Below are 27,401 nucleotides of genomic sequence, written 5' to 3'. Positions count from 1 at the left end.
CAGCCTCTAGAAGTTGTAACAGCTCAGCCTACAGCTAGGAAGGTATAAATCAGCCTATACTTTTATCCCATATACCCTGCTCTATGATCTGGGCCAAAAGTCAAAGCATTACCTTTGAAAGAAGAGGAAAGTTGAGGAGAAATGGTCAGTAAACAATAAACCATCCAAAAAAGGCAGGCACACAAGTAGCAAAAGAAGGAGCTGAGTTATCCCGAAGGCCAACTCTGTCCAACTGATTTTCGTTGGCGCGCTCCTCAGGATACCGGATGGGTGCCACATCTCTGCCCCTTTGTGACATGGGGTCAGATGGAACCACATGGAACCACATGGAACCACATGGTTCTTGGGCACAGGAACCCACATGGCAAGTCCGCCAGGTGGAAGCCACTGGACCTCCCCCCGTGCTGGTGGCAAAGGGCTCGTCATCCTCTGACAGAGCTCCCACACCTTCCCTGAGCCACACGGCCTGAGGAGTAAAAGCCTGCTCAGGGCTGTAACTGAGCCAGGTCACAGCTTTTCTGGCCCCCAAGACGCTGAGGGTTTCACTGCCACTTCTATCAGGGAGACTCTTAGCAAAGCACCTGGACTCTTACGGGTTCATTTCCAATTAATTTCATCTGCCCCCAGGGTACAACCATGGGCTGACCCTGAACTGGGACTGCCAAAGGAACCCTTCAGAGGCTGCGCTGGGAGGACCTTGGCTGGCTGCTGGCCCCCGCCCAGCTGCTGTCTTGTCCTCAAGCTCTGAAAACGTTCCTGGATGGTTTTTTAGCAGCTTCCCATTTACTCCTGCCGCTAGGGTTGGTTAGGTTTTGATCAGCCGCAGCTTTAGCCAGACTCCCACTCTGGATGGTGAGGGCACGCGCGTGTTAGGCGGAGCTATCCCCTGCACGTCCGGCGCCGAAATAAACAAATACCGGCTTAATAGCACCTGTGGCTGTTGAGTTTTACTACTGTTGCCTTTTCCTGGCATCAATGGATAGAGACAGTTTTGTCCCTGCTGCACTTGGCCTATGTTGTTTTGGGCTTGTTGGAAATCATAAAACTTTTCTAATTTTTTTAGTGTTCCTAATTAACTTTTTGATTAGTTGTTTTTAACACACATCATAGGCGGTGCGTTCAGCCTTAAATCAACTTTAGCCAGCATGGAGTAAAAATTGTCATAAGCTCCTTTGGGAGAACACAGCCTGGGAAAAGTACTAAAACTGTAAGTTTTGTTGAAGTTAACCCTGTTATGCTTCAGTGGAGAAAGCCTGTCAGAGAAAGATGTCCTGTTGAAGGAGGAGATCTGGAACACAAGATTTATGGACTACAAGGACCTTCTGCAGAAACCAGCAGCTAAAGAAGAAGACTAACAAAGGTTCAGCATTTGTGTCAGAAAATCCCTAGGGGAGGGAAAATATACGAAAAAGATTAAAGATATGAAGTTATTACAGTAGAAAGTGAGAAATTAATAACCAATCCCACATAGAATACTAATTAATGAAAGGGAGTGAGTGATGTAATTTGGAAGCAATGAACATTAATTTCTTTGTTTGCCAAATCTGTATAAATAGGTGAAAAGCGATGTCTTGCTGTCAGTACGGAGGCAGGATTTTTGTCAGCCACATGCACCCGCAGGGCTGCAAATAAAAGTAATCCCTTGCTTTCTAACACTAAAAAACCAATTTGTTAGAGGGTCCTATTTATCCCGACAGTTTCAGAGGTGTTTAGCAACAGGCAGTCCTCTGGACACCTGGTGTAACCTCTGCTCAGCAGGAAGATAGTGTTTCTCATGCGCCAAGGATGCAGCTGGTTGTTATTTAACAACACTTGACCTGGCTGGTTTGGCCCCTGCCTGGAATGGGGCATCAAGTTTTACTCAGTTCTTCTCAGGACAGGTGGTTTCACTCCTGCCCAGCTCAGCACAGTTCATATGGCTCCTGCTCCACTCCGAGGTGTTTCTTCTTTTAGACTTGGGGCATCCAGCTCGGGCATGACTTTGCTTGGATGGCTTTTTTCATCACGTCTTGCAGCAGCTGGTTTTATCCCTGTCATCCTTGGGGAGGCTCCTTGTATCCCTTACCCAGACAAAGGATCTGCATTTACTCCTGCATTACACCTCTCAGGTGACCTTTTTATGCCCCTGCCCTAACCTGATGTCTAGGTCCTGTATTACCGTCCTCCCAGCAGCACTTCAGGAGCTCTCTGATGAAGACAATCAACAATGGCACTCGTGAACAGTGCCTCTGCTCCTGCCTCCTGCTCATATGGGGGCATTTTAGGACATAAACAGCTGTGCTCTGTGACCCAGCTGGTCCTACATGAGTCCCCTTTGCCCTCATCGTCAGTCCCTGAAGGTCCAGTGCGCCAGGAAGACCCCTTCTCCCCCTCCCTATCAGCCTTCCCATTTCCAGGCCCCAGGCCGACTCCTTTGCTCCTCACAGGCCTTGCAGGTCACAGGCACCTGCCTGCCAGGCTGGGATGGCCTCACAGCAGCACAGGGCAGCACAGCAGCACACAGAGCCCCATCTTAATACCAAACAGACTCTTCTCCCCTGAAAGGGCCACTCCTGTTCTGTTAACGTGTTTCAAGTCTAGATTAAGATTGTTATATTGACATGACAAACCAAGGATTAGGATGTGCCCTGGCCTGCAGAGTGATCAGGTCCAGGTGATCAGGCATCCTAAGCTGAGCTGTGCTGTACAATTCGGTGCTAAAGGGCTTACAAAATCTTGCTATGCTGGTGCTGCTTATAGAAATCTTGTGCTACTCAAATCATGGTATTCTGGGCTATAGTGATCATACCACGATGTTAAAAAAAATGAAGCTTTAATTGTAACTATGTGTCATGGTTTGAGATAGCCCCAAAAAATCCAATTCCCTAGCTCCATCCTCCTCCCACATCTCAACCTAATGTGAGATGGGCTTTTCCAGACAAAACACACCAGACTCAAAGTGGGGGAAAGGGAATATATTACAATGACTGTACAAATAAATATAACATCACATTATACACATGATCACAACTATCTCTACCATGACATATAGTATTTACAATGGACCAGATCTCTTCTCCCCTCCAAATAAAAGTCCAGGAGGGAAAGAAGGACAGATCCCTTCCAGTCCTTAAGCAGCAGCATCTTCTGAGGCAGCAGTCTGTCTGTCTTCTCCACATGCAGCAGCTGACAGCTGGCTTTCTGCCAGCACTCACATGGGAGGTATCCAAACTCTCCCTCGGCCCCCTTGACACAGGCAAAGGGGTCTTCCGTGGGCTTCGTAACCCCAGACAAGGTCGTTTCACCACGTCATATCACGAGACACAGGGGGGTCTTCGTGACGGTCTGGTATCTCTTGCAGGGCCTCTGTGCCCTGTCTCTCAGGCTGCCACCGTGGCAGCAGTGCAAGGGGGGGGAGCCAAGGTCAACTCCCCCCACATTCCATCTGGCCGTCCCGGTCCAGCTCCGGGACGCCCTGAGCTTCTCAGCTCCTCTCTCTCTCCGGTGCTGCATGTCCAAAACTACTCTCCAAAATAGGAGTCCATGTCCCTCTTCTCCAAGAGGGTCTCAAAGGAGTTTTGCGGGATCTGGTACAGTCTTACCCCAAACTCTGTCTCTCAGCTGCTCTCTTTCCTCGGCTCTCCTTCCAGGAGTCTTTTCTCTGGTGTTGCATGTTGCTTCTGCTGCTCCTCTGGTTCAGGTCCTTATCTCTGGCTCTCTGCCACCGTTTCTCTGGTCAGTCCCGGCTGCTGCTCTGCGTCCATGGAGAAAACATCTCCTGGCATAACTACAAGCACCTAGCCCAGCTTTATGCTGTTCCAGGTCCTTGCAGCCCCCAGCCGGGGCTGGGAGGGCCCAGAGGCCCCAAGGGGCTTAGAGCCCCTTCCTCGTGGCTCACAACAAGGCCACCTCTCCTCCAACAACCCAAAACTACAACTCATCTCTTCCGGTCTGGTTGTGATATGTTTACATTTTTGCAGGAGCGCCCATTGGGCAGAATTTCAAAACTTCCAAGGGTTTCCACCCCTTGGGGTCTACCACTTCTCTTAGCCTCTGGGGGAAAACAAAGTCCAAACCACTACACCCACGATGGTTGCAGACACTCCCAGTAGATCCCAGTTGCCCTCAGCATGCTCACAGTCATACCCAGTTAGTGCCACTTGCCCCAGGATGCTTCCAGTTCCCATCAGTACAATCCCAGTCACTCCCAGTCTATGCCAGTTGCCTCCAGCATGCACCCTGTCACTCCCAGTCATTCCCAGTTTCTTCCAGGATGATCCCAGTTGCTCCCAGTTCTCCTCTATGTAGTTCCACTCACTCCCAGTATGATCCTGGGCACTAACAGTCACTGCTAGGATGGTTCCAGTATGGTTCTGGTCACTCCCACAGTGATCCCAGTCACTCCCAATAGCATCCCAGTTGCCCCTAAGGTGGTCCCAGTTCCTCCCAGTCCCCCCCAGGATGGTTCCTTTCCCTCTCGGGGACTCCCAGTCTGAGTCCTGGATGATGCCATTTGCCAACTGCATGGTCCCAGTTGCTCCCAGTATTATCCCAGTATATGTCCAGTCACCCCTGGTATGATCCCAGTAACTTCCAGACACTTCCAGTATGAATCCAGTTTGACCCCAGTCATCCCCAGTATGGTTGCAGTCCCTCTCACATACTCCCAGTATTACTGCAGTCACTCCCAGGATGATCCCTGTCAGTCCCACTGTGATCCCAGTATGAGCTCAGCAGGGGCCTGGCTGCTCCCACTATGATCCCAGTTGCCCCCAGTGTGGTTCCAGTTGCTACCATGGACCACTTCTCTGGTTCCAGTAACTCCCAGTATGATCCCAGCCTCTCCCAGTACAATACCACTCTATCCTAGGAGAATCTAAGTTACCCCCTGCATGGTCCCAGTTGCTCCCAGTCAGCCCACTATAGTTCCAGTCCCTCCCAGTATGATCCCTGTCACTGCCAGTCTCTCCCAGTCTCTCCCAGTCGACCTCAGCATGCTCCCAGTCACACCAATTATGCTCCCAGTCAGTTCCAGTGTGGTTCTAGTCGCTCCCAGTATGATCCCAGTTGCCCCCAGCGTGGTTGCTCCAGGATGGATCAGGAATGGGGACCACCCGGAGTTCCCCCCGTGTCACCCCGTTCTGGGGGGACTCTGGGGGGGGCACCTGCACCCCAACACGGCACCCAGCGCTCCACAAAAGGGGCCAGGACCCCCCGACACCGCCCCACAGACCCACAAGGACTCCCCAACCCGCTCAGAGCCCACCCAGAGCCCCCAAACCCCAACTGTGGGGAGACCTTTCTGGGCACTGGGGGTGCCGGGAGCCCCCCCGGCTGCGGGGGCAACTCCCCCGTGTGCCGGCAGAGCCGCAGCGCCCAGCGCTCCCCACCTCGAGCCCACCGGCGCCCCCCCCTCGCCCCCAGCGCCCCCCGGGACGGCAATTTGGGCAGGGGGGAGGGGGGAGCGCCCAGGCCGGGCCCCCCCGCGCTGTCCCGGCCGTGGCGGCTGCGGCGGGGGCCGAGTGCGGGCGGGAGCGGCCAAGAGCCCAGCGCTGCCCCATCCCGACCTGCCCCAGCTCCAGCCCTGCTCCTGCCGCGGGAGGCCATGGCTTTGGGGGGCAAGGGGGGGCAAGGGGGGGGCAAGGGGGGGGTAGAGGGGGGGCCCAAGGGGGGCCCAAGGGGGGCCCAAGGGGGTTGGGCCAGGGGGGGAAGGGCTGCAGGGGGCGGATCCCGGAGGAGGAAACCCGCCAAAAGCGGCGGCCCAGCCGAGGGAGGAGCCGAGCGGGAGCACAAAGAAGAGCAGCCAAAAGGTCCTGGCGGTCGCTCGGCAATGGCGGGGGGGGCGAGAGCGGTTTGGGGGCCCCCCGTGAGAGCCGGGGGGGAACCCCGGTAGCCGCGGAGTGGGGAGAGCGGAGAGGGGCGATCCCGGAGCTGGGGGACCCCCGGAATGCTGGAGGGGGGGGAGCAGAGAGGGAGCGCCGGGCCCCTTAAGCGGGGGTCCCGGAGAGGGGGAAGGTCTTGGAGTGTGGAGAGGAGGGGGGGCCTTGAGGCGGGGTGGGAGCCGAGAGCGCCAAGAGGTTTGCGAGGGTGGGAGGCGAGAGAGGAGGGCCGGCCGGCCCCGGGAGGCAGAGTGGGGAGAAGTGAGCCCTGGGACCCCCCTGGCAACACTAAAGGGGACCCCGGCGAGTGGGAACCCCCCGGAGCCGCGGGACCCCCGGCAGCCCGGAGAAGGGGGAACCCCAATGCAGGCAGAAGTGCCATCAGGCCAGACAGGGGGGACCCCCCTAACCCCAGAGAGCAGAGAGGGGGAACTCCTGGGAGGGGATTTTGGGCTGAATGTTTGTGGTTTTGGGGTTTTTATGGGCACAGGATGCCTGGTGAGTTCTAGGGCTGGACTTGGGCAGGAGAAACACCCAAGGCAATGTGCTCACCCCTTGTTTCCCCCCCCCCCATCAGGATTTCTGCTTCCCAAAGCTTGGGCGGAGGGAGGAGGAGGCTGCGAGGAAGAGGAAGATGCCGCGGGCCCCCCAGGCAGGTGAGGAGGAAGTCAGTGCCCCTTTGGGTTGGTCTTTTGTCTTTTGTGGCCGTCCTGCCGGGGCTGGAGTTGGGGGGATGTCCTTGGGCTTCCCTGTGGGCCAGAGGCAAATCCCCTGCGTGTCCTTGTTGCTTCCTGCCCCAGGCCCCAAGGTGAGGCTGGAGAGTGCGGAGGACAAATCCCGGCGGCAGAGCCTGGTGGGAGAGGCCGTTTTGAAGGGCTCCCCGGCGCAGGAAGGCAGCGGGGAGGAAAAGGGCCGGAGATACCCCCGCAGGAGGGGCTGCAAAGCCAGCCCAGGGGGCTGTGAGGAGGAAAGAGCCAGCGTGTGCCGGGAAGGCGGCCGGAGCTTGAGGCGGAGCTGCGAGCTGGTGGTCCCTGAGCAGCCTCCCAGCAGAGAGGAGCACTTCAGGTGCTTAGAATGTGGGAAGAGCTTCAGGACGAGCACCAACCTCCTGAGGCACCAGCACATCCACAGTGGGGAACGGCCCTACACGTGTAGGGAATGTGGGAAGAGCTTCAGTGACAGCGCCCACCTGCTCCGACACCAGGTGATCCACAGTGGGGAAAAGCCCTACACGTGTGGGAAATGTGGGAACAGCTTCAGCCAGAAGTCCTGCCTGATCCGCCACCAGCTCATCCACACTGGAGAACAACCTTACACCTGTGGGGAATGTGGGAAGAGCTTCAACCGGAGATTCAACCTCCGCACTCATCTGGGCCTGCACTCCAGGGAACGGCCCTACAAGTGCTTGGAATGTGGGAAGAGCTTCAGCCAGAGCTCTGATCTGATCCACCACCAGAAGATCCACAGTGGGGAACGGCCCTACAAGTGCCCGGAATGTGGAAAGAGGTTTAGAACCAGCTCCCATCTCCTCATGCATGAGCAGATACACACGGGGGAGAGGCCCTTCCGCTGCAGCTTCAAACGCAACTCCCACCTCGTCATCCACCGTCGCATCCACACCGGGGAGAAGCCCTACAAGTGTGACGAGTGTGAGAGGAGCTTCACCAACAGCTCTGCCTTGACCTACCACCAACGGACCCACCAGTAATGGAAGCCCCGAGTGCCCCAACTGCGGGAAGAGCTTCGGCCGCTGCTCCAACTCCATCAGCCATGGGAGGACCTGCATTGGATGATCCACAGGGACCCCCGTTGGGCACAGACCTGGTGACCAACATTCCTGGTGATCCATGTTGGGCAGTGTATTGGGGCCTTGGGCATAATGTATTTAAGGAGGAAAAAAAACCTTGTGCAGATGGAATTGGGTGCAGAGAGGAGCAGAGTGGGAATAGGGGAGAGGAACAGCTCTGCAGACCCCCAGGGCAATGCAGGAGGAGGGGCAGGAGGTGCCCCAGGCCTGGAGCTGAGATTCCCCTGCAGCCCAAGGAGGAGCTCACGGCGGAGCAGGAGATGCCCACAAAGAAGGATGTGAGCCCGTGGGCAGCCCGTGCTGGAGCAGAGTCCCTGCAGCTGCTGCGGCCCCAGAGAGCTCCAAGGGTCTCATCAGCACTGCTGGTTGTGGGGCCACTCAGAGGGGCTTTAGGCACAGGAATTGTCCTTCCTGGCCCCAATGGAAGTCTGTGACTTTCTCTGAAATTTGGAGAACAAAAATAGGATTCCACTTGGGTTGTTCTTCAGGTTGTTCATTAAAAAAGCAGGAGCTCATTGTCTCAAGGACTTGCGCAGGTCCGAGGGGTTTTCAGTCCCAGCCCCCCAGGTCACCCCCGAAGGTGCTGGACGGCCCTTCAGACCCACCTGAGCCCACCCCCCATGTGCCCACCCTGTGCAGGGCAGCTCGGGGAGCCCCTGGGACAGGGGATGGTGCCTCTGGACCTGCCTCCCGAGGGGCTTTTGCCACCCCTGGGGGGCACAGAGGGGACAGGGGCACCCTCAGCTCCTCCTGCCACGAGCTGAGCTGGGACAACAGCCTGAGCTCCCGGGGTCTGGGCAGGTCCTGCTCCCTCCTGGGGCTTTGCCTGGATGCTCCTGTGCTCCTCAAATAAAAACACAAAAAGCTCATAATCCCCCAAGGGCCCAGCAGTCACAGCTCTCCTCAGCAAAGCAAAACCGGTTCCATAGGAGTGATTTGTGGAATATTTATAAGGAAAAAAAGTCAAAAAACCAGACCAAGGATCAACTGACAGAGACGAAAATACCTGTGGATGCTGCTGTTGAGTCACTGGCAACTGCAAAGTGTTTCTATACTTACTAAAACTATATAACCCCCCTCCAGCAGGTGTTGTTGGCATAAAATTATTACCAGGCTGGTACTTGCCCAGGTGAGAACCCTCTGTCTGTGTCTGCAAAGGGAAGACCCCAAAGGATGATTTTCTTCCTTTCCCAATGCTTGAATTTTTATAAGGTTTAATTGATGCCACGTTTTGTTCCTGTCCCCGAGCCCCAAATTCCTCCTGGTGGGGCAGCCCCGCCGAGCTTTGCAGCCGGGAAACCCGATCTGGGGGTTTGCTCCCTGTTCCTCAGGTGCTTGAACACAGCAGAGGGGCAGCGGGACCCTCCAGCCCCGCCCCAAGAGCCCGTGGGGGCAACTCCCCGGGCAGCCCGAGGGACAGCGCCAGGGCGGCCGTCAGGGCCCCGAGGGGACAGCGGGGACAGCGGGGGGGCTGCGGCGAGGCCCCCCCACGGCTCTGGAATGGCAGATCCAGAATGGGAGTTGGGGAAGGGGTGCGGAAAAAAGGGGGGGCTCGAGAGCACCCGTCACCCCCCACCCCCAGAGCCCGAAGCAGGGTGTCCTGGGGCAAAGCCCTGGTGAGACCCCCCAAAGCCCTGCAGCCCCCCCTGCACAGGGGGATGCAGGGACTGGGAAAGGGATTGCAGGGGTTGTGGAGCTGGATACAGGGGTGCAGGGGGGTCCCAGAGCTGGGGAAGGAGATGCAGGGGGGTCTCATTGCCCAGGAACGGGGATTCAAGGGGGGCCCGGGGTCAAGGCAAAGGGGGGCTCCCCCCGGGATGGGGGTCCCGGGGGGGGCACACACGCTCCGGGGGGGGCACACACGACCCCCGTCAGCATCTTGGGGGGGCGGGGGGGCAGGACCCGGGAAACGGCGGCGGCTGCTGGGAAGGGACTGGGACGGGCTGGGATGGACTGGGACAGACTGGGACACTGGGATACAGCAAGAGCAACACCGGGACCCCTCGGGACCAGAGCTGGGGCAACAGGGATCATACTGGGAGCAACTGGGACTGTCAACGAACGGGAATAAAACTCTCTGTCACTGCAATGTCAGGATTAGAAAGCGATTTAATTTTTTTTGGCACTGGGTGCAGGGGTGGGGGGGTTTCCTCCCATCACCCCCACACTGGGCTGTCTCACACCCTGGTTTCTGTGGATGTAACTAATACATGTGCATTACATTTCCCCAAACTCATGCATATATACTAAACACTCCCACAGATTCTCTCACACATTTGAATCAGTTTTCAGAACTCATTTACATCAGAGTAGGGGTCTCTTGAGGGTCTCTGGTGGCCGTTGGGGGAACATCCCTTCTCCAAATTATCCTTCTTTGGTCACAGGCCTGAAAAACCAGTTTCTTCTTCTGGAATGCTTCCCAGCTCTGGGGGCTGGCCAAGATACTCCTTCTTATCAGTGGTGCTTTTCCCGGCATCAGACCTGGCCCCGGGGGGATCGGGGGTCGTTCCCAACCGGCTCCGCTCCGCCCTCGGGCCCCGCTGGGGCCGCCCCGCAGTTCCCACCCGGCTCCGCCGCACGGCCCGGGCCCCGCGTGTCCCGCTGCCGCCTGCCCGGCCCCGCCGAGCCCAGAAACGCCGCCAAATCGCTCAGAGGGACCAAAAACCCTTCCCGTGGGCAGCGAGGGGCGCGGGGGGTCCCTGTGAAGGCCCTTCCCCTCAGTCACTGCTGGGCACCCGCCGCCCCCGCCCCGAGCCGGGGCCCTTCCCAGCGCTCCCAGTGTGCCCAGCCAGCCCCGAGCGCCCCAGGGAGGGCTTCAGCTGGGCACGGCACACCAGGGCTGCTGGGGGGTCCCACCTCACTGCGGGGCCCTTGGTTCTTCCCGGGCTGGGCAAACCCGGCGGGTGGAGTTTTGTGCCAGAACTCTGTCCCCTCCTGCGCTCGGCCCACGGGATTCGGGGCCGTTTTCCCTTTTTGGGGCAAATAAATCCGAGGTGTTGAGCACTGACAGGACGCAGCAGCCCTGCAGCCTGCGGAGCCCGGGCTGGCCTGTGCCTGGCAGAGGAACAAAGCAGCTCAGGGGCAAATGACTCCGTGGTTAATTGGCCTAAGAAATTGCTCCTAATTAGGGGGCAGGAGAAGTGAGGCCCCAGGGCTTCCTGGCCAATGCACACAGCTGGGAAAGCTGGGCCAGGAGCTCCACAACACTGTATTTGTGTCTTTTTTCAGATAGATCTGGCATTGCATTGATTGATTCTCAATATTTTATGCCTGTTTAATGATATTTTATTGATTCTCTTCAAGATCAGGATCATCATCTGGATCTTTACGGACGTGGTGCTTTCCAAGGAGAGCAGGACACAGGCAGAGCCAGGAGAACCAGCCTGCAATCACACAGTGCCACCGGGGAGAGATGTTGTAGAGCAAAGACTCCCTTCAGGTTGGAAGGAAACTCTGCATTCAGTGAGCTGCCTGGAGAATGTGTGCCCACAGCTCTGTGAGAAGCTGACAGCAGGGAATAACATTCCCAAGCAGCTGCAGCTCTGCCCGGAAGGAAGGACTGTCTGCAGGTTCAGACACTTCTGAGTTTGACCCTTCAGACCACAGTGACCCTTTCAGAGAAAACGCTGAGGACAAGTGTATTTGAAGAGCTCAAGCTGACTGAGAAGGGCTGCAAAGCATCCTGGAGAGCTGATTTCCAAGATCTCCGTGGGCATTTGGCACCTTGATAAACTTCTCTTCTTCCCTCAGTGCCCAGGGAACACCAGACAAGGTCACCCAAGGGTTTCCCTTGGAGTGCCCTGGGCTTGGCTGGTGGAATCTTCCTGGGGGAGGGCAGGGATGAGATGAAGGCAGTTGGGTGAGACTTTGGAATGGAAGATCGTGCCTGTTTGGGGCTTTCTGTCTTGAAAGCAAGCTCACCATGAGCTGTAGAAGGCCCTGTGCTGGGTAGATTCAGCTACTTGAATAAAGTTTTCAGTTTAAGATACTTGTTTTTTAGGAGCTCCTGATACCTCCAAAAGCCAGGTCAGGATCCCCAACAATTTCCTTTCCTATGTGGATATAATTACTTGGCAGGATTCTGTTGTGGAGTCTAATGCTCTGTACTAAGACATTTCTGGAATAGTATTCCAAGGAGCATCCCAAGCATTGTATCCTGCTCCCTTCGCTAATGTATCCATGTACAAAAGTCAGTAACTTCCTTTTCACAGCCTATTTATTTACCTAAATTAGTTCATTTGACTTACATATATTAAGGGATGGCTTTATTTCCTGGTCTATTTTTCCTGATGAAATAAATAAACCAACAGTTCTGCTGGAGTCCAAGTTCTTAAATCACTGGAGTTTTCATTGCATGTATTATGTAACAGGTTGAAAACTTCCTTAGCTGGCAGCTGGAACAAAACTCCATCCAATTCCCCGAGCTTGCAAACCTCCTTCTTAAACAGCAGGAAGAGCCCCAGTAGATGCCCAAGTGCTGCAGAATGGCAGGAAATGCAGGCAGTGCAGTGGTTGCAGTGTGTGAATCTCTGCAGTTCAGCAGAGGCTCCTCATCCCTCTGGAGCAGGGAGGTCACTGCTGGGAAGTTGTGCTGTGCAGAAGCCTTGAGCTCCTGTGGCAGGACGAGCACAGGGCAGTGCCACGGCCTTTGTGGGGAAGATCCTGCCGGGCCTGCCAAGTGCTGCTGCTCTTTGGAAAGCGGGAGAGTTGTGGGTCCTTGCGAGGAGGAGAATGAAGATGTTCAGCAGCAGAAAGCAGAGCAGAGCAGTGCCCTCCTTTTGTCCGGGGCTGCCAAGGGGGCACTGAACCTGGCGAGCCCTGAGCCAGGAGCAGCAGGAGGGCAGTGTAAACCCGACAGCCCTGGAACAGCACGAGAGGCTGCAGAGCTGGAGAAGGAATTCTGCGGGAATACTCAAGTCTGGAATGCTACTGGAAGCGTCCCTTTGGCCCCTAGAATTGCCCTGGGAGTTTGCTGCCAGGCTTTGCTGCTCTCCTGCTGCAGTGAGTCAATGGGAGCTGCCGGGTGCTGTGGGCTGGCGATGCCGTGGGGAGCAGCTGCCCGGCCGTGGTGCCCCTTGCCGTGGGTGCCGTGCGGGCTGACGGTGCCGGCGGGTTCCGTGGCAGCGCCGGAGCCCGGCGGGATCCGCAGCGCGTCCCGCCCGGCGCTGCAGGACCGGCAACGGCAGCGAGGGCTGCCAGGCCTTGGGAAAGCTGCGACCTGCAGGAGCTGTCAGGGCTCCAAGGCACAGCCCGGGGGGCCAGCAGAGACACAGAGTTCCTGCTGTGCCCATTCCCATTCCTGCCGTGCCCATTCCCATTGCTGGTGATGCCCAGCCTGCTCCCAGGGTCCCCGTTCCTGTCCCCAGTGTCCCCATCCTGGTTCCCCACGTTCCTATTCCCGCTCCTGGTGTTCCCATTACCAGTTGCTGGTAATGCCCCACCTGTTCCCCGTGACCCCATCCTGGTCCCCCCTGGTTCCCATTCCTGGTGTTGCCATTCCCAACTCCTGATATCCCCATTCCCAGTTCCTGGTGTCCCCAGTCTTCTCCTGGTCTTCCCATCCTGCTCCTGGTGTCCCCATCCCTTTCCCCATTGTCTCCTTGTGTTCCCAGATCAAAAAAAAATCCTGGAAAAGAGAAGTTTAGGTACTCCCAGGACCCCAAAATTGTGAAAACAAGGGTTTGGGCACGCCCAGAGCCCAAAATATTAAAAGAGAGGGGTTAGGACACTCCCAGACTCTAAAACTCATGAGAACAGTGGGGGTTCAAACACTCCCGGACTCCCAAAATCTCACAAACAGAGGGTTATTGGGCACACCCGGCATCCCAGACCCTCATTCCCACCTATCCACGACACTCCAAACCCCATCCCCAGCAATCCTGGAACCCCCCAAACCCACCTTTGACCCCCCAAGTCCCGGGCAGGGTCAGCTGCAGCAGCCAATGGGAGCGAGCGCTGTTGTTGCGTCATCAGCTGCCGGGCAGACCCGTCCGGAACGGAGCCCTCCCCGAGCTCAGCCAATCAGAGACCGCCCTCCGCTCATTTGTGGGGCCCGCGGGAGCTGCGGGAGCCCTGGCTGGGCGTTTTTAGGTTGCCCTGAGCTTTGGGAGCCCTGGTTGGGCATTTTTGGTGGGCCCTGAGCTCCCCCCTCCCCCGCAGCCCACGGACCCCCCGAGCCCCCCAGCCCCGGGGCTGCCGCGGGGGCCCCCAACGGCCCTCAGCCAATCCCAAAGCGCCCACGCCGCCCGCGCCCAATCCCAGCGCGCCGCGCTGATGACTCATCAGTCGCCGGGAAGACGCCTCGGAAAAAGGGCCCCAACTGCGCCCTCAGCCAAGCCCAGCGCGCCCCAAACCCCCCAAAACGGCGCCGCCCGGCTGGTTTTGGGCTGTCAGCAGCTGTCCGGCGCTGGGCATGGAGCGTGTGCGGGGAGCTGGGGCCGTGCTGGCGGTGCTGGTGGTGCTGGGAGTCCCCCCGGCAGCGGGCGAGGAGCTGTCGGGTGAGCGGGGGGGGGCGGGCAGGGGGGTCGGGTGGGAAAGGGGGGGAAAGAGGGGAGAAAAGAGGGGATGGGAGCCCCAAAAGTGAGTGGGAGGGGGTTTGGAGGGAAGTTTGGAGTGAGTGGGAGGGTGGTGGGAGCCCGAAAGTGAGGGCGGGGGGTTCTGGGGATTGGGGGGACGGTGGGAAAGGGAGGGGGGGAAAGGGGTGGTGGGAGAGCAGGCAGAGAGGTGCCATGGGGGTCCCTCGGTGTTCCTTGAGCCCTGGTGGGGGGTTCAGTTTCTTGGGGCTCTGGAGGGGGTTGTATCCGCATTGTGGGGGTCCCCAACCCCGCTGTCCATCCCCGGGGGGCTGATGAGGGGGTTCCCCTCACTCAAGAGCCGGTGCTGGGGCGTCCGTGGGACGGAGTGGGTTGGGAAAGGGGGATCCGGGGTGGTCCCTTGAGCTCCCACCCTGCTGTGGGGGGCTGGGGAATGATGGGGGGGGGGGGGACGGGGCACCCCCTGACCCGTGTCCTGCACACACAGGGGTGTTCCAGTGGATGGGAAAACAGGAGTGTCATTTCATCAACGGCACCGAGCAGGTGAGGTTCCTGGAGAGGCAATTCTACAACCGGGAGCAGCTCCTGCATTTTGACAGCGATGTGGGGGTCTATGTGGGGGACACCCCATTTGGGGAGATCCAGGCAAGAGACTATAACAGCCACCGTGAATATCTGAAGTACAAACGGGGTCAGGTGGACACGTACTGCCGGTACAACTACAAACTTGGTACCCCGTTCAGCGTGGAGAGGAGAGGTGAGAGTGGGGCAGAGCGGGTCCCCTCGGGCCCTGCCCCGGGAATGACCCTGGAGCCCCTCAAACCCTCCCTGGGAACCACCCCAGACCTCTCAGCCCTCCCTGTGCCCGTTCCTGTAGCCATTTGCCCACTCCGAGTTCCTCTGAGTCCATCCCAGTCCATCCCAGTCTCTCCCAGTGCCCCCACGCGTCTCCACCCCGCTGGGGCCACCGAGCTCACGCCCCTCAGCCAATCCCAGCGCGTCTCTGTGATGACGCTCCAATTGCCAGGCAGACCCAAACTAAAGACTTCTCTCACCACCACTTAGCCTCCCAGTCCCGATCGCTTCCTTCCCAGTCCAGAACAGCCCATTCCCAGTCCTTCACAGTCACTCCCAGACCCTCTCACTCCATTCCCAGACCTCTCGATCCATTCCCAGACCCTCTCACTCCATTCCCAGTCGTTCTCACTTCACTCCCATATCTCCCATCCCTCCCTCCCAGCGCCCCCCAAGCCCAGCCCCTTCTACCCCACTCTGTTCCCAGTCCCTCCCAGTGCCATCCCAGTCCCTCCCAGTGCCATTCCAATCCCTCCCAACGCCCTCCAAGCCCTCTGCCCTCCCTCCCAGTGCCCCCCAGCTCAGCCCAGTGTCTCCCCCGTCCCTCCCAGTGCCCCCCAGCGTGTCCATCTCGCTGGTGCCGTCGAGCTCCCAGCCCGGCCCCGGCCGCCTGCTCTGCTCCGTGATGGATTTCTACCCTGCGCCAGTGCAGGTGAGGTGGTTCCAGGATGGGCAGGAGCTGCCGGAGCACGTGGTGGCCACCGACGTGGTCCCCAACGGGGACTGGACCTACCAGGTGCTGGTGCTGCTGGAAATCCCCCCCCGGCGCGGGGTCACCTACAGCTGCCAGGTGGAGCACGTCAGCCTGGAGCACCCCCTCAGCCGGCACTGGGGTACGGCCCGGCCCCCCAGCCCCGGGGGCACACTGGCAGGGGGCCGAGGGGGAAAGGGGGTAACTGGGGGCAACTGGGAGGGAGTTTGGTGGGTACTGGGGGTGATGGGGGGTGGGGTGGGAGGATCCTAAAGGGGCTAGGAGGGGCTTGGTGTGTTCCTAACAGGGGCTGGGAAGGGACTGGCAGGAGGTTTGAGGGACCCCCGGGTGGGCTGGGGGAGAGCGGGCCGGGCTCTGTGGGGTTCTGGGTGGTGCGTGGGAGGAGGTTTTGGGGGTGCTGACCCCCCCGGCTCCCCCCAGCGATGCCACCGGACACCGTCCGCAGCAAGATCCTGGTGGGGGTCGGGGGCTTTGTCTTGGGCTTGGTCTTCCTGGCGCTGGAGCTTGGCTTCTACCTGCGGGAGAAGGTAAAGGGGGGTCCCCAGGAGTCATGTACTCCCCCTTGCTCTCCCAGAGCGTCTGTGCCTCCCAGCCCCCCCCCCCACTCTCACCCCCTTTTCTCTCCCCACAGAGCTCCTGAGCCGCCGGCGGCTGCAGCCCCTCCCCGTGGCCTCGGGCCCAGCCGGGACCCCCCAGTCCAGCCCCGCCCACACTTTGGGGGTGTTCGTGTGTCCCCCCCGGCCCTGCTTTTCTTTGTATTCAAACCCCAGCCGGCTGCTCCCAGTGTTCCCAGTAAAGCTTCCCAGTTCTCTGCAGTCCTTGTTATTGGGAGACAACTGGGGGGCTCCGAAAATCCCAGCAACAGGGGGGTTTGGGCACTCCCAGACATTAAAAATCCTGAGAACAGGGGGGTTTGGGCAATCCCAGGCCCAAAAAATGATGGAGAAAAGTGGTTGGGACACATCCAGAGCCCCAAAATCTTGGGAACAGGAGAGTTTGGGCAATGTCAACCCTCTGAAAAGCTGGGAATAAGGGAGTTGGGAACATTTAGTCTATGAAAATCTTGAGAACACGGGGGTATGGGTTCTCCTAGATACTAAAAGTCCAAGGAACTGGGGGGCTGGAACACTTCCAGACTTCAAAATATTGAAAAAGGTTTTTGAACACTCCCAGCCCCCTAAAACTCTTGGAAACAGGGGGGGTTTGTCATCCCAGACATTAAAAATCCTGGCAATAGGTGCTTTTGGGCACTCCCAGACCCACAAAATCCTGGAGAAAGGTGGTTTGGACACACCCCGACTCCGAAAATCCTGGGAACAGAGGGGTTCGAGCAATGTCAGCCTCCCAATAAACCAGGAACAGGGGGGTTTGGGCTGTCCCAGAACTACAAAATCTGGGAAAAGAGAGGGTTATGTACTCCAGGATACCTAAAATTGTGAGAACGGGGGGGGTTGGCACTCCCAGCTCGTCAAATGTAAAAATAGAGCGGTTTGGGCACCATCAGCATCTAAAAAACACGGGAACAGGGGGATTGGGAACATTCAGACACCAAAAATCTTTGGAACACAGGGGTATGAGCTCTCCTAGACCATAAAAATCCCAGGGACAGTGGTGTTGGATCACTCCCAGACCCCAAAATATCGGAAAAGAGGGGCTTGGACACTCCCTGAGCACAGAAATCCTATGAAAAGGGGGGGTTTGGGAACTCCCAACCCACCCAAAATCCCAGGAACAGAGAGGTTTGAGCACCTCCAGAGCCTCAAAGTCTTTGGGAAAGGGATGTTTAGTCACCCCCAGCCCCTCAAAATCCTCACATTGTGCAGGTCCAGGCCCTCAAAATTCAGGAACACTGGGCTTTTGGCAATCCTAGACTTTGAAAATCCTGGAAAAAGAGGCTTTGGGCACTGCCAGCCCCTGAAAATCCCGGGAACAGGGGGGATGTGGCACACACAGACTGCCAATATTGTGGGAAAAGAGAGGCTTGGGCACACCCAGATCCCAAAATTTCTGGGGAATGGGGGGTGGGAGGCTTTGGCCAATGTCAGTCTCCAAAAAAACCGAGGAACAGGGGGGTTTGGGCACCCCCAGACCCCAAGAATCCTGATAACAGCAGGTGCTGCGCACCACCAGAGCCCCAAAATCTTGGTCAAAGGGCTATTTGGGCACCACCAGACCAAGTCCCCAAATGCAGAGAAGCTCCAGGCCCCCAAAAGTCCTGGAAAAGAGGGGTTTGGGTACAACCAAAAATCCTGGGGAAAGGGGGATTGGGCACCCTCAGCCCCCCATCTCCCCCTTGTTTTGGGCAGCTCTGAGCTCCGGGACAACTTTATCCTCTGTTTGAGGTTCCCCTGATCTGTGGGAGCCCTGGGTGGCTGTTTTTGGGTTGCCCTGAGCTTTGGGAGCCCTGGCTGGGCATTTTTGGTGGGCCCTGAGCTCCCCCCTCCCCCGCAGCCCACGGACCCCCCGACCCCCCAGCCCCGGGGCTGCCGCGGGGGCCCCCAACGGCCCTCAGCCAATCCCAAAGCGCCCACGCCGCCCGCGCCCAATCCCAGCGCGCCGCGCTGATGACTCATCAGTCGCCGGGAAGACGCCTCGAAAAAAGGGCCCCAACTGCACCCTCAGCCAAGCCCAGCGCGCCCCAAACCCCCCAAAACGGCGCCGCCCGGCTGGTTTTGGGCTGTCAGCAGCTGTCCGGCGCTGGGCATGGAGCGTGTGCGGGGAGCTGGGGCCGTGCTGGCGGTGCTGGTGGTGCTGGGAGCCCCCCCGGCTGCGGGCGAGGGGCTGTCGGGTGAGCGGGGGGGGCGAGAAGGGGGAAAGAGGGGAGAAAAGAGGGGGTGGGAGCCCCAAAAAAGTGAGTGCGAGGGGGGTGGGAAGGCCCGCAGTGAGTGGGAGGGGGGTGGGAGCCCTAAAGTGAGGTTGGGGGGGTGTGGGGATTGTGGGTACGGTGGGAAAGGGGTGGGAGAGGGGGGCAAGGGGGTGTGGGAGAGCAGGCAGAGGGGTGCCCTGGGGGTCCCTGGGTGTCCCTTGAGCCCTGGAGCGGTTCCCTGGGGCTCTGGGGGGGTGGGATTGGCATTGGAGGGGTCCCCAACCCCCCTGTCCATCCCCGGGGGGCTGATGAGGGGGTTCCCCCCAGCCAAGAGCCGGTGCTGGGGTGTCCGTGGGGCAGAGGGGGTGGGAAAGGGGGGTTCGGGGTGGCCCCCTGAGCTCCCAGCCAGCTGTGGGGGGCTGGGGGATGATGGGGGGGACGGGGCACCCCCTGACCCGTGTCCTGCACACACAGGGGTGTTCCACGACATGTTTAAATACGAGTGTCACTTCATCAACGGCACCGAGCACGTGAGGACCATACTGAGGCGCATCTACAACCGGGAGCAGTACGTGCACTTCGACAGCGATGTGGGGGTGTTTGTGGGGGACACCCCGCATGGGGAGAAGGTTGCCAGGGAATGGAACAGCGACCAGGACATTCTGGAGTACGTCCGGTCTCTGGCAGATGGGTGCTGCCGGCACAACTACAAGTGTTACGGCCCGTTCAGCGTGGAGAGGAGAGGTGAGTGTGGGGCAGAGCAGGTCCCCTCGGCCCCTGCCCCGGTGAATGACCCTGGAGCCCCTCAAACCCTCCCTGCGAATCACCCCAGACCCCTCAGTCCTCCCTATTTCCATCCCGTGGCCTTTGGCCCCTCCCAGTTCTTCCCAGTTCTTTCCTGTCTCTCCCAGTCTTCCAGTGCCCCCTAGCCTCTCCTAGTCCATTCCAGTTTTTCAGAGTCCATCCCAGTCCATCCCAGTCTCTCCCAGTGCCCCCCCCGCGTCTCCACCCCGCTGGGCCCACCGAGCTCCCGCCCCTCAGCCAATCCCAGCGTGTCTCTCTGATGACGCTCCAGTTGCCAGGCAGACCCAAACCAAAGAGTTCCCTCCCCAGGACTCAGCCTCCCAGTCCCGATCGCTTCCTTCCCAGTCCACACCAGTCACTCCCAGTCCTTCCCACTCACTTCCAGTCCCTCTCACTTCACTCCCAGACCCTCACAGTCCATTCCCAGTCGTTCTCACTGCACTCCCACATCTCTCAACTCTCTCCCCAGTGCCACCCAGCCCAGCCCCTTCTCCCCCACTCTATTCCCACTCCCTCCCACTGCCATCCCACTCCCTCCCACTGCCATCCCACTCCCTCCCAACGCCCTCCAAGCCCTCTGCCCTCCCTCCCAGTGCCCCCCAGCTGAGCCCAGTGTCTCCCCCGTCCCTCCCAGTGCCCCCCAGCGTGTCCATCTCGCTGGTGCCGTCGAGCTCCCAGCCCGGCCCCGGCCGCCTGCTCTGCTCCGTGATGGATTTCTACCCTGCGCCTGTGCAGGTGAGGTGGTTCCAGGATGGGCAGGAGCTGCCGGAGCACGTGGTGGCCACCGACGTGGTCCCCAACGGGGACTGGACCTACCAGGTGCTGGTGCTGCTGGAAATCCCCCCCCGGCACGGGGTCACCTACAGCTGCCAGGTGGAGCACGTCAGCCTGGAGCACCCCCTCAGCCAGCACTGGGGTACGGCCCGGCCCCCCCAGCACCGGGGGGGCAACTGGGGGCGACTGGGAGGGAGTTTGGTGGGTGCTGGGGGTGCTGGGAGGGGGGTGGGAGGGGCCGGGTGGGATCCCTGGCAGGGCTGGGAAGGGACTGGCAGGAGGTTGGAGGGACCCCCGGGTGGGCTGGGGGAGAGTGGGCCGGGCTCTGTGGGGTGCCGGGGGGTGCGTGGGAGGAGGTTTTGGGGGTGCTGACCCCCCCGGCTCCCCCCAGAGATGCCACCGGACACCGTCCGCAGCAAGATCCTGGTGGGGGTCGGGGGCTTCGTCTTGGGCTTGGTCTTCCTGGCGCTGGGGCTCGGCTTCTACCTGCGGGAGAAGGTAAAGGGGGGTCCCCAAATGCTGGGCGTGGCCCCCCCCTTGCTCTCCCACAGCCTCTGGGCCCCCCCCCTGCCCCCTCAGCCCCTTTTCTCTCCCCACAGAGCTCCTGAGCCACCAGCGGCCGCAGCCCCTCCCCGTGGCCTCGGGCCCAGCAGGGACCCCCCAAACCATGCGCTGATTTTGGGGGGTTGCATGTCCCCCCCTTCCCTGTATTTCTTCCCGCACTAACCAGCTGTTCCCAGTGTTCCCAGTAAAGCTTCTCAGTGCTCTGCAGTCCTGCTCACTGGAGTGAAGGGGCTGGGGGTGACTTGGGGGGAAACCGCGGGGGGAGCAGAGTTTGAGGGGGGCAGAACCGGCCCCGGGATGGATCGGGAATGGGGAACCCCCTGAGTCCTCCACGTGTCACCCTGTTCATAGGGGGGATTGTGGGGCCATCTGCACCCCACCAGGGCACCCAGCGCACCCCAAGAGGTGCCAGGACCCACATAAACTCCGAAACAGAGGTGGTGGGAATCCCAAATTCAGTGGCAGGGGAGTGGTACCCCCCAAAGGAGGATGGGGGTGAGACAGGACTGAGGAGTGGAGAATGATGGGAAAGGGTTGGGAGGGGTCAGAAAGGTGGGGAAAAGGAGGATGTGGGACATCAGTTCATCCCCAGCTCCCTGCACACAGTGAAGCTTCCCACTTCTCTGCACTCCTGGTTACTGGGGAGAAGTGGGGGGGATTCAAAAATCCTGGCAACAGGAGGGTTTGGACACTCCCTGACCCCGAAATATCACAAAAGAGGGATGTGGACACCCCTAGACTCCAGAAATCCTGGGAACAGGGGGGTTTGGATATTCTCAGACCTTAAAAATCCTGGTAACAGGGGGGTTTGGACACTCTCAGAACTACAAAATCCTGGAGAAAGGTGGTTTAGGCACATGCCGTGTATCAGGGAGGGAAAAGGTCCGAGAGATACTGGAACGTGAAAAACTAGACACCGTTGCTACTTAAGGAAGTGACTATTTATTATGAAAGGTGGCTAACAGTGAAAACATAGGCACTCAAGAGAAAGGGATTAGGGAGGAGAAAAGTGAACAAAAAGACCCTAAAAGGAAGGCACAGCACCCTACTCACCCAGGTGTCACCTATAAGAGAGTCTTACCCACTCTAACCACTTCTAAAGCCTCTCTGCAGCAGCTGCATGTTCCGGAGGGCTGGCAGGCTCCCACTCCAGCAGGCGTCCCCGCTAAAAGCAACTTGGTCCTTCGTGTAGAGCCAGCCCCCAGCAGGGAAAGCCTGTCTGCTTTTATACAGTTCATTGAGCACACCTGCCCGGGGAGGGGTGGCCAGCACCGCCCCGTCAGGGGTTCCCAATCCCACCCCCTTGGTTATGTCAGTGCCCCCCTTCTGTGCATGGGTGAGAAACTTGGAAATCCCCTCACGCAGGCACAGTGAGTCCTGGGGGTCTTTCTTAATGGAGTCTGGGGGCGAGCCTTCCTCACCTCATCATCACTTTCTCCTCCAAATGCCCTTGACGAGCCATTAACCAATCACAGGAGATCAATTAAAACAGTTTATACAGAAGTTCTCCCTCCAAGGTCAAATTTACTGTTTTATCAGTGAACTTGGCAGGAAGAACTGTAAACTACTGCAGGTGGCTAAGGCCAAACACAGACCAAAAATATCATCACAACTCCATCCCAGTACAAGGGCTCTGAGCCAGAGAGGGGATAAGAGCCGGGTACAGGCTTGGGAATTGCCGGGAGGGGAAAGGGATGTCTAAGAACAAGTCCCTCAGGAGAGGGGAAGCAGAGAGGCTGAGTTTTGACCCCAGCACAAAGGTGTGCAGGGCAGAGCAGAGAATATGCCCACATAAGATTCTTGTGCGTCCATCTTTGCAGTTCTGACAGGCACTTCTTGTCACAGCCTGTCCTCTCCATTCCAGAATAGGCCCTGGCAACCAAAGAACCAACACCCCACACCATAGTGCAGACCAACCCATGTGCTTTGGGCCCTTTTGTTGTCCTATCCATTCTGGTCTATCCTCTCCATTCCGGAATAGCCTCTGGAAACCAAAGAACCAAGCCCCCACCATGTGACAGTTCAACCCCATCCGTATGTCAAGGGCTCCTTTGTGGTGTCACAGCCTGTCCTCTCCATTCCAGAATGGGCCCTGGCAACCAAAGAACCAACGCCCTACAACCCCAAAGTGAAGCCCCACCTTTGTGCCATGGGCCCTCTTGTGATGTCACGGCCTATCCCCTCCATTCCAGAATGGCTGCTGGAAACCAAAACACCAATGTCTCACAGCCCCTAGTGCAGCCCAACCCCTGTGCCATGGGCCCCTTTGTGATGTCACAGCCTGTCCTCTCCATTCTGGAATAGCCCCTGGAAACCAAAGAACCAACACCTCACACCCCCACAGAGCAGCCCCACCTCTCTGCCACGGGACTCTTTGGGATGTCACGGCCTTTCCCCCAGGAAAGAAAGCCTGGAACCTTCGGGTTTCAGATGCAGTTGGGGGACCACCCTGGGCACTCCATGGGCAGCAAGAGCTTTCTGTCCTGGCCCTTTTTGTCTGGCAGGAATCTTCATCTGTGTTCAGTTTGGGCAGTCAGAATGACAATTTCAGCGCAGGGCTCCTGCAAGCCAAGGACAGCCCTTTCCCCCAGGAAGGAAAGCTTAGAGCCTCAAGGGCTCAGGGGCAGCTGGTGGGACACCCCGGACACTCCATGGGCAGCAAGAGCTTTCTATCCTGGCACCTTTTGTCTGGCAGGAATCTTTGTCCGTATTCAATTTGGGGAGTGGGACTGGCAATTTCAGCGCAGGGCTCCTGCAAGTGAACGACAGCCCTTCCCTCCAGGAAAGAAACCCCTTACCCTCGGTCTCTTCTCCTGTTCCTTAATACACAACCTGCAGGGGAGCTTTCTGGGATCTCTTCCCTCGGGAATTGGGAAGACAGACCCACTCCCATGTTTAACACCTCAGGCAAAACCACCCTTTCAACACCTTTCCCAACCCTCCCCAACCTTTCCCAAAGCCCAGATTTTACAGGCGTCCTGTAATTCTGGCCCAATCTCACCCAAGCCCACAAACCATGACAGAAACCTCTCAGCCTCACGCTGCATCCTTCCCATTGCTGTGCCTTATGTGCAGGCAAAAGGCCTTAAAATCAAGGACACAAAATTCATGGCCTGTTCTTTTTCCCAGAAAAGAAGGCGTGGTGAACTCTCCAGACCAGGGAACTGGAAGATCTCCTCAAAACTCCTTTGGTGCACGCTGCAGGGCCAACGATTCCTCTGCTCTGCCCTGTCGGCGCTGCTTTGTCTCATCTGGGTCCCCAGAAACTGTCAGTGAAAGCTGGGGAATAAAATCTCTGAGCAGTTGGTTGGGTTCCAGAGGTGACCCTACTTCATTCAGCGCTGAAGGGACACAGGAATTGCTCTCTAACACCTGGACATCAGTTCTCAAAACTTTTAACTCTTTTTACATTTTAGCAGACAAATGAATTCCTGTCCATTGGCTTCCCAGTTCTCTGCAGGAATTCTTCTTCTCTCTTCTCTTGGCTCTTGATTTCTCACTTTGCATGATACTTAGTCCACAGTTTTTGTCCTTTTCTTGTCTTTTCCCCAGATAGAGAGAGCCTCAGTAACTGTCTGTGTTAGTTTTGTCTTTGTCTCTGGTTTCTCTAAGGGTCTTTGTGGTTTAGAAATTCTGCCTTCTTGGTGTCCAGGTCTCAAGAATAGATTTCTCTGCCAGGTCTCTGACCACTGAAATATGGCAGGCCTTAAACTTTTACTTTGTTTTTCTAACAAATGGCCATGGCCCAGAACTTGTCCATCATCCATTGTCTATTGCCCCCATTCAATCTCCTGCCAGCAGTTTCTCCCCACTGCTGGGTGGGCTCCTTTGTCAAGCACTAGAACTTGTTGGGGAACAGGCCCAGTCCTGTTGCCTATTTTTCGTGGGGATGTGCAGGAGGGCATTGAGTCTTCCATGAGCAAATTGGCAGAGGACCCCAAGCTGGCTTGCAGTGTGGATGTGCTGGAGGGCAGGAAGGCTGTGCAGAGGGACTTCGCCAGGCTGGACCTCTGGGCCAAGCCCGTGGGCATGAGGTTCAAGAGTGCCTTTGGGGCCTTTGGGGCCTCTGGCCACAAGAACCCCCTGCAGCTCCAGGCTGGGGGCAGAGGAGCTGCAAAGGGTCCCCGTGGGAGAGGCCCTGGGGGTGCTGGTGGACAGAGGCTGAACCTGAGCCAGCGGGTGCCCGGGTGGGCAAGAAGGCCAAGGGCAGGCTGGCCTGGATCAGAAAGAGTGTGGCAGCAGGAGCAGGGCAGTGATGCTTCTGCTGGACTGGGCACTGGTGAGGCCAACCCTGGAGTGCTGTGTCCAGCTCTGGGCCCCTCAATTCAGGGAGAACCTTGAGGGGCTGGAGTGGGTGGAGAGCAGGGCAATGGAGCTGGGCAAGGGTCTGCAGTGCATGGCCTGTGAGGAGCAGCTGAGGGAGCTGGGCTTCTCCAACCTGGAGAAGAGGAGGCTCGGGGCTGACCTTCTCCCTGTCCACAACTTCCTGACAGGAGGCTGGAGCCAGGTGGGGGTCAGCCCCTTCTCCGAGGCAACAGGCGACAGGACAAGAGGACACGAGGACCTGCCTGTCAGGGGCTGTTTGCCAGGGACAGGAGCAGGACTTTTTGGAGAGAAACAGGGATTAGGTATTGAAATGGGCTGCCCAGGGAGGTGGTGGAGTCACCGTCCCTGGAGGTGTTTAAGCAAAGACTGGCCATGGCACTGAGTGCCGTGCTCTGCTTGACGTGCTGGGGATGGGGCGTAGGCTGGACGCCGGTTGATCTCACAAGTCTCTGCCAACCTCAGGGACTCTGGGCTTCTGTGCCAGCCCAGCCTTTGGGGACAGCGTGCTGGTGGCTCAGAGGCTCCGTCCTTGCCTTGCCTTGCCCATCTCCTGGCTGCCAGGCAAGGGCCTTGTGACATCACAGCCTCTGTGGAACAGCGCGGTGGTTGAAAACTGTCAGCGCTGCGTCCCCGTGCCCAGAGCCTGGGCAGAAGTCGGCTGGCAGGGACGGGCAGAGACTGTGCAGAGGTGTCAGCTCGTCCCGCAGCAGCACGATGCCCAGCCAGGGCATCTCCTGGCTCCTCAGGCTCCCTGTGCTCCTGCTCTTGCCTGGCCCACTCGAGCCTTGCAGCCGTGCCACAGGTGCCATTGCTGAGAACCGGGGTTTTCCTTGGATGGCCCCTTGCCAGAAAAGGCAGGAGAGGCTGGAGAGAGGGGAAGGAGGGGGGTCAGGCCGCTGGGATGGGGCCGGCGGGCCGTGAGCCCGAAGCCAGCAAGGCCTTGGGCCCCCACGGTGTCAGGGGAGGACTGAGAGCCCCCAGGGAGGAGGAAAGCTGGGCAGGCCCCAAGGCTGCTGGGCCTCTTCCTTGCCAGCCCTTTGGCCAAGGCCCCGAGGCAGAGGTGGGGCTCAGCCCCTGCACAGCAATGGGGCACAGGCTGAGCCCCAGGGACACCAGAGCCAGGCGGCCTGAGATCTTCTTCCTGCAGCGTCTGCCTGGGGCAGCCAGCCAGGCCTGAGTCTCTGCAGGAGAGGCCAAGCCAGCCAGAGAGGGCTCAGCCCTCTGAGCCTGCACTCACTGCAAAGGGAACAAAACATTGGCCCAGAGGACATCCTGCCCCCAGATGGAGAACTGGAAAGGTCAAGAATAAAAAAGTCACCCCCTTCCATTCTTCAAGAAATCTTTAGACCATTTTCCTAAAAGCATCCAGGACTCAGGTCACCCAGTTTTCTCTCTGAGAAGGGTTTTCCATGGTTCCCCTCAATTCCCAGGTTCAGGGGGGTTCCAGCACACTTTGGGATGCGTTGGATGCTGTGTTGGGGTGCAGATGTACCCCCAAAGCTCCCCCAGAACAGGGTGACACAAGGGGGGCACAGAGGGGTCCCCTTTTCTGATCCATCCTGGAGCAACCACACTGGGGGCAACTGGGATCAGAGTGGGAGCAGCTGGGCCCCTGCTGGGCTCATACTGGGACCATCCTGGAGTGACTGCAATACTACTGGGAGTATGTGAGAGGGACTGCAACCATACTGGGGGTGACTGGGATCCTACTGGATTCATACTGGAAGTGTTTGGAAGTTACTGAATCATACTGGGGTGACTGGACACATAGTGGGATCATACTGGGAGCAACTGGGATCATGGTTGGGGCACAAGGACAGAGGGAGGGGAGGGGAACAGAGAGGGGAGGGAAAGAGAGGGGAGGGGGAATTTTAGAAAGGATAAAGAGGAAAGAAAGACAAAAGAAAAGAAGAAAAGTAAGAGAAAAAGCTGAGTTTAAACATTCAGTCAATGTGTGAGTCACTGAGAGCTCCAGGTCAAAGGCAGATGAAGTGTTTGCAGGGGACAGGAGCCTGTTCAGGGCTCAGGAGCTGCTGCTGCCCAAAGGGAGGAAACGCCCCGAGGGCTCGGAGCAGAGTTTGTGCTTTGGGGCCTTTGCCAAGAACCCGCAGGAGGGAAAGCAGTTCCAGCCAGGGGGGCCCAGGGGCTCCCAGCACGGGCCCAGGGCTCCCAGTCACCCCCAGGATGGGCCCAGTCACCCCCAGGATGGGCCCAGTCACCCCCAGGATGATCTCAGTCACTTTTAGTCACGCCCAGTCTGATCCCAGCATGATCCCAGTCACTCCAGTCTGATTCCATTCTCTCTCCTAGTAGGATCCAAGTTACCCCCTGCAAGGTCCCAGTTGCTCCAGTCAGTCCCAGT

The 27,401-nt window shown here is 58.3% G+C and overlaps 4 protein-coding genes and 1 long non-coding RNA gene across 5 annotated transcripts in view; 4 read left to right on the top strand and 1 right to left on the bottom strand.

Moving 5' to 3' along the window:
- The window catches only part of LOC135404761 (uncharacterized), a 257,462-nt gene that overhangs the window by 94,897 nt on the left and 135,164 nt on the right, over positions 1 to 27,401 (bottom strand). The gene's annotated exons all lie outside the window — the stretch shown is intronic.
- On the top strand, positions 6,592 to 7,566 carry LOC135405946 (gastrula zinc finger protein XlCGF7.1-like). Its single transcript, XM_064640460.1, has one exon. The coding sequence runs from the start codon at positions 6,592 to 6,594 to the stop codon at positions 7,564 to 7,566; it is 975 nt and encodes a 324-aa protein (XP_064496530.1).
- On the top strand, positions 13,730 to 16,405 carry LOC135405945 (class II histocompatibility antigen, B-L beta chain-like). Its single transcript, XM_064640459.1, has 5 exons — positions 13,730 to 14,162; positions 14,686 to 14,955; positions 15,605 to 15,955; positions 16,186 to 16,292; positions 16,397 to 16,405. The coding sequence occupies exons 1-5, from the start codon at positions 14,078 to 14,080 to the stop codon at positions 16,403 to 16,405; spliced, it is 822 nt and encodes a 273-aa protein (XP_064496529.1). The 5' UTR covers positions 13,730 to 14,077.
- On the top strand, positions 17,780 to 20,287 carry LOC135405944 (class II histocompatibility antigen, B-L beta chain-like; the record flags this gene model as incomplete). The annotated part of the gene is made up of 3 exons (XM_064640458.1): positions 17,780 to 17,786; positions 19,046 to 19,315; positions 20,010 to 20,287. Coding segments are annotated over exons 1-3 (555 nt in total), but the record flags the coding sequence as incomplete, so codon positions are not given.
- LOC135404409 (uncharacterized) lies at positions 20,472 to 20,920 on the top strand. The gene is made up of 2 exons (XR_010425665.1): positions 20,472 to 20,647; positions 20,749 to 20,920. It is a non-coding gene; the product is annotated as an uncharacterized LOC135404409 (long non-coding RNA).

The sequence above is a fragment of the Pseudopipra pipra genome, chromosome W (genome assembly GCF_036250125.1).
Source record: "Pseudopipra pipra isolate bDixPip1 chromosome W, bDixPip1.hap1, whole genome shotgun sequence".
NCBI lineage: Eukaryota > Metazoa > Chordata > Aves > Passeriformes > Pipridae > Pseudopipra > Pseudopipra pipra.
Note: the sequence above shows the minus strand (reverse complement) of the source record. Positions and strands in the feature narration are given on the sequence as shown.